The sequence below is a fragment of the Phalaenopsis equestris genome, unplaced genomic scaffold (genome assembly GCF_001263595.1).
Source record: "Phalaenopsis equestris unplaced genomic scaffold, ASM126359v1 Scaffold226880, whole genome shotgun sequence".
Taxonomy (NCBI): Eukaryota; Viridiplantae; Streptophyta; class Magnoliopsida; order Asparagales; family Orchidaceae; genus Phalaenopsis; species Phalaenopsis equestris.
Window position 1 is genome coordinate 445 of NW_018244886.1, and position 4,243 is coordinate 4,687.

Genomic DNA, 4,243 nt, shown 5'->3' on the forward strand with positions numbered 1-4,243 from the left:
ATTACCCAAATGGTCTTCTCAATGAAGATAGAACCACCAAAATAAAAATTAACTGAATGAACCCTCTTGGATTTCCTTCTTCTTTCGCTCTTTCGCTTCCTTTTTCTTGCGTTTCTGGGTCTCCATTATCGATTCCTCTTCGGTTTCTATTCTCAATGACTCTTCCGTCTCCATTCTCACTGTGTTCTCTTCGGTTTCCAACAGCAACTCTAAAATCCTAAGTTTTTCTGATTAAAAAACCCTGAAAGATCGAATGAGGGTGCTCTGCGCTCTCCTTGCTTGGGCAATATTTGGGTTTTCGATGAAATTATCTTTTTTTCAGGCGCGCTGTTTAACTTTTACGTGTTTTGGGCCGGACTCGGGCCAGGTTGAACCTGAAGAATGCCTTAATTTCTTTTTTTTTAATTGTGAGGACAACACTTGCAAGTGTCACCTTTCTAATGAACAGAATAAGCGAATAAGCGCTCCTAAAAGACAGCCCGCTTACTAAAGGGTCGAACTGTAAGAATGCCTTAATTTCATTTTTTTAATTGTGAGGACCACAGTTGCAAGTGCCACCTTTCTATTGAACAGAATAAGCGCTCCTAAAAGACAGCCCGCTTACTAAATGAGTTTGCTACTAATAAATTCCACTTTGGTGGGCAGCGGTCACTCCACATCAACTATGAGGAAGAAGAAGAGAGCGTGATATACCCATTGTGGGCAGCGGTCACTCCACATCAACGACACTATGAGGAAGAAGAAGAGAGCGTGATATACCCATCCAACTCCCTGATCTCGCAATCACGGATATTGGAAGCAGGTCCGCATCTCCTTCGTCTTCGTTGCAGTATTAATGATTACAGCCGCCTACAACGCTCAACACCTCTCGTCCTGTCCCATTCTTTCCATCTCTAGCAATCAATTCGGCATCATTCGTACTTGGAACACCAGCTTGAGAGCTCGAGGTTAATAGGCTATTTTTGTGGATATTTCTTTCTTTTTTTTGCTTGAAGGTGTGCCTTGTTGCTGTTATGATTGATGGCTTGCAGGGAAATTCATGCATTTTCTCGGTTAGGATTACCTTTTGCGCTGAAATCCCGTTACCCTTTTTATCAGATTGTTTGATTTCTGTAGGTAGAGGGGGAAATTGTGAGGAGTTCGGTGACTCTGGAAGCTGTTGCAGGTTTGGGCTGTCCCTATTCCTTCAGTTACTGCCTATGCTCATTAACAATCGCTTTTGAAACATTTGTTTATCTTCCTTTCTGTTTTGATTTAGCTGTTTATGTTCTTCACACGCGGAGATCGATTACCTTCTGATGAGCAATGTTTGATTTTTTTAAAAAAAAGTTTTTTTTATCTTATTGTTGTTGAATGTTGACTATGAATTTCTTAATTTACGTGGAATCATGGAAATACTGAAAGCTTCATTGTTCTTTTTTAGTACATTTTTTTTAATATAAGCTCCTAAATTTCATTTTTTTTTACTGGGGTGCTGGCTTCAATGCCAGGAAACGTGTTTTACATTGTGTAACTTTTGCTGCTGTCTGCAACTGCTGGTATTGCCGTTGATTTGCCTAATATGGCGGTTGGAAACTCTAGTCTAATGAGCTGATTACTTGTTAAAAATAGTTTGCGCATTTTTATGGTTGAAGACTCTTTGTTCCCTTCCCCGAATGATTGGTAGAGTTTATTAGTTCAATGGGCTGAATTCTTTTTATGGGGTTTGATGACAGTCTTCTTTGTGTGTATATTTTAATGGTGCTTAACTCGTGAGAAATAATCCAGGCTGGCTAATAATTCCACTTTTCTCATCAGTTACTATACCTTTTAGTTGATTATTGATTCGTGGAATTTTATTCATTCAAAATAATTTCTTTCCCGAGTGTTTAAAGGACATTATGGCTTCTTCTTGGTCAATATTTCTTGTATTAACATTAGTTTAATATAACTAGATTTGTATAATCTGTTTCTTTTCAGGAAAAATATTCAACATATACATTTTTTTTCACGTCTAAAATTTGGTCTGAGAGCTCCAGGTATTTCAGAAGAGGTTCTGCTCTTCAAAGACATCTTTGTCTTCCATGGATGATCACACTAAGAAAAGACCAGCTGGTGGGCTGGAATTATCCAAAAGAAGTTCTGGTCTTCCTTTGAAAGAGACAAAGCATGCGAGAAACTTTCATGAGTGCAACGCTACAGGTTGCAGTACTGGGCATAATTCAATGAAAAACACTCAAAATAACTGTTCTGGGAAACTTAAATATTTGAAACATCCTTTGTGCTTTAGAAGCAGCAATCCTAATTCTGCAAGTTCTTCAAGATCATTGTCTTCAAGTATCAATTTGAATTGCCATGGAATTCTAAATGAGGAATCTCTCAAAGAAGCAAATGTGGCAGAATGCACTAATAAACAAGCCGAGAAAGACGATGGTTTCATGTTTGATTTGGAGTTCCATGGAAGAAAAAAAGAGAATGAATATTCTGGAGGTCTTAAACAACCCGCTATTCACAGTTTTCCTTCAAGTTCAACAAAAATGCCAAGCAATTCCAAAGCCACATTTGCCAGCAGATATGGCAAGCAAGTTTGTCAAAGTTCCAAAAGTGCTATTCAGGACAATGCAAACCCTCCTTTCTGCCATTCTTCAATACCAAGAATTGCTAGTCAAATTCCTACATTTACTCCACAGTGTGTGATTGATAGACCACTTGGGTATGGTCTGAAAATTGTTGGCGCTGCATCAATTTCAGATGCTCTTTCATTTGTTTCTTCCTCTGCTGGACATGATAAAAGAGCTGTTTTACTCAGAAAAAATTCTCAGGATGGAGAAGGTTCCTCGGTGTTGCAAGTGCCTGATGGTACCTCCGGGACCAAATGCCAATACAACAGCAGAGATGCCACAATTTCATTAAGAACCCGCTTGAGCTCTGGTGCAGAGACTAGCAGTATGAGGTTGAATGAGCAAGAAGATGAACATATTTTTGAACTGCCTGGGACTATTACATTTCCAACACAGCTCCACTCTCCATTAATAATTTCTGAAGTTGTTCAAGAGAGGCCATTTGATTTCCAGAACACTTCATTTGTTGGAAGACCACGGTCACATGGTCGAAGTTCTCGGAGCGTGTCTTTTTTACGTTCTGAAGATGTAGATGATTTCCTTGGATTGGACATGGAAGGAATTGGAGAGGTCTGTACTGCAGATGACAACTATGCCGATCAAATGAGCGAAAAGATTCTACACCTAAAGATTCCTTTTTGTATACAGGTTTTACAGGCACTGGAGAGGATTGAGCAAGATGAAGAGTTGACATATGAGGTATTTGCTCCTTGAATTTGCTGTCAATATTCCTAATTGTTGTCATCTTATGTTAACCAAGATTATTTATATACTTGCAGCAATTACTGGTTTTAGAGGCAAACATTTTAGAAGGTTTTAGCTTCTATGATCAACATAGAGATATGAGATTAGATGTAGATAACATGTCATATGAGGTATGCTTTCATCAAATAGTTGCTTTTTAATTTGTATTTTTTCTTGCGTAGAAGATTTTTCTGATTTTTTTTAGTTATATTTTTTTTTATTGCAAAATAGCGAGCTACTATTTTCTCTTCTCATGAAGGCCTTTTATTGTTTAAAAAGGTTGAAATCTTTTACCTAAACTTTTCATGTTCTGCTGCTATGAACTAAGATACTGTTAGGTTTGTTGCTAAACTGGGGTTAGATTGAGTTTGTTCAGCTATTACATTAAGTTCAAATCTACGACTTTAATTTTTGAAAAATTTAAATAATTTTTTTTCTCAGGCCGGCCCGGGGATCAATGTGGATGGATAGGGTACCAGAACCACTTATTTATTTTGGAGGGTGAAGCATGATAAGGCTTCCCTATTGCAAATCTAGGATGAGATCTACAAAAGCACACATCAAAGAAAATAATTCTTACTGCACCAACTAATATGCAAAACAAACACTTGATAGAAATAAAAAATACATAAATTTACCCACCAAATAATAATTTCAAGTACATCTAAATTTAGCAGTACTCAAGAAAGTTTGTGGGCATAATAAATTTGCACTACTATTAGAATTTAGACCACAGAAAAACACCAATTGTAGCATGCTTGATAAAATTTCAAGTGCTCACTCAACACTGTTCACACTTCACAAAGTCTGTAAATAAAAACAACAAAGATAGATCATTTAAGTGATCGAAGAAGATCTATTCTCATAGTGATAAGGGGTCCTGAAATTTGTCATGACTG

The 4,243-nt window shown here is 37.4% G+C and overlaps 1 protein-coding gene across 1 annotated transcript; it reads left to right on the forward strand.

The window, feature by feature from the left end:
* Positions 1-697: 697 nt before the first annotated feature.
* Positions 698-3,505, forward strand: LOC110037904. The gene is made up of 5 exons (XM_020742645.1): positions 698-947; positions 1,117-1,165; positions 1,960-3,170; positions 3,249-3,299; positions 3,380-3,505. The coding sequence occupies exons 3-5, from the start codon at positions 2,064-2,066 to the stop codon at positions 3,503-3,505; spliced, it is 1,284 nt and encodes a 427-aa protein (XP_020598304.1). The 5' UTR covers positions 698-947; positions 1,117-1,165; positions 1,960-2,063.
* The last annotated feature ends 738 nt before the right edge of the window (positions 3,506-4,243 follow it).

What these genes read in the sequence shown, in the direction of transcription:
- LOC110037904 (XM_020742645.1), top strand. Translation starts at nt 2,064, where the DNA reads ATGGATGATCACACTAAGAAAAGACCAGCTGGTGGGCTGGAATTATCC. An exon ending in ACATGGAAGGAATTGGAGAG is followed by an intron (nt 3,171 to 3,248) that starts GTCTGTACTGCA and finishes TTTTGTATACAG; the next exon opens with GTTTTACAGGCACTGGAGAG. An exon ending in ATGAAGAGTTGACATATGAG is followed by an intron (nt 3,300 to 3,379) that starts GTATTTGCTCCT and finishes ATATACTTGCAG; the next exon opens with CAATTACTGGTTTTAGAGGC.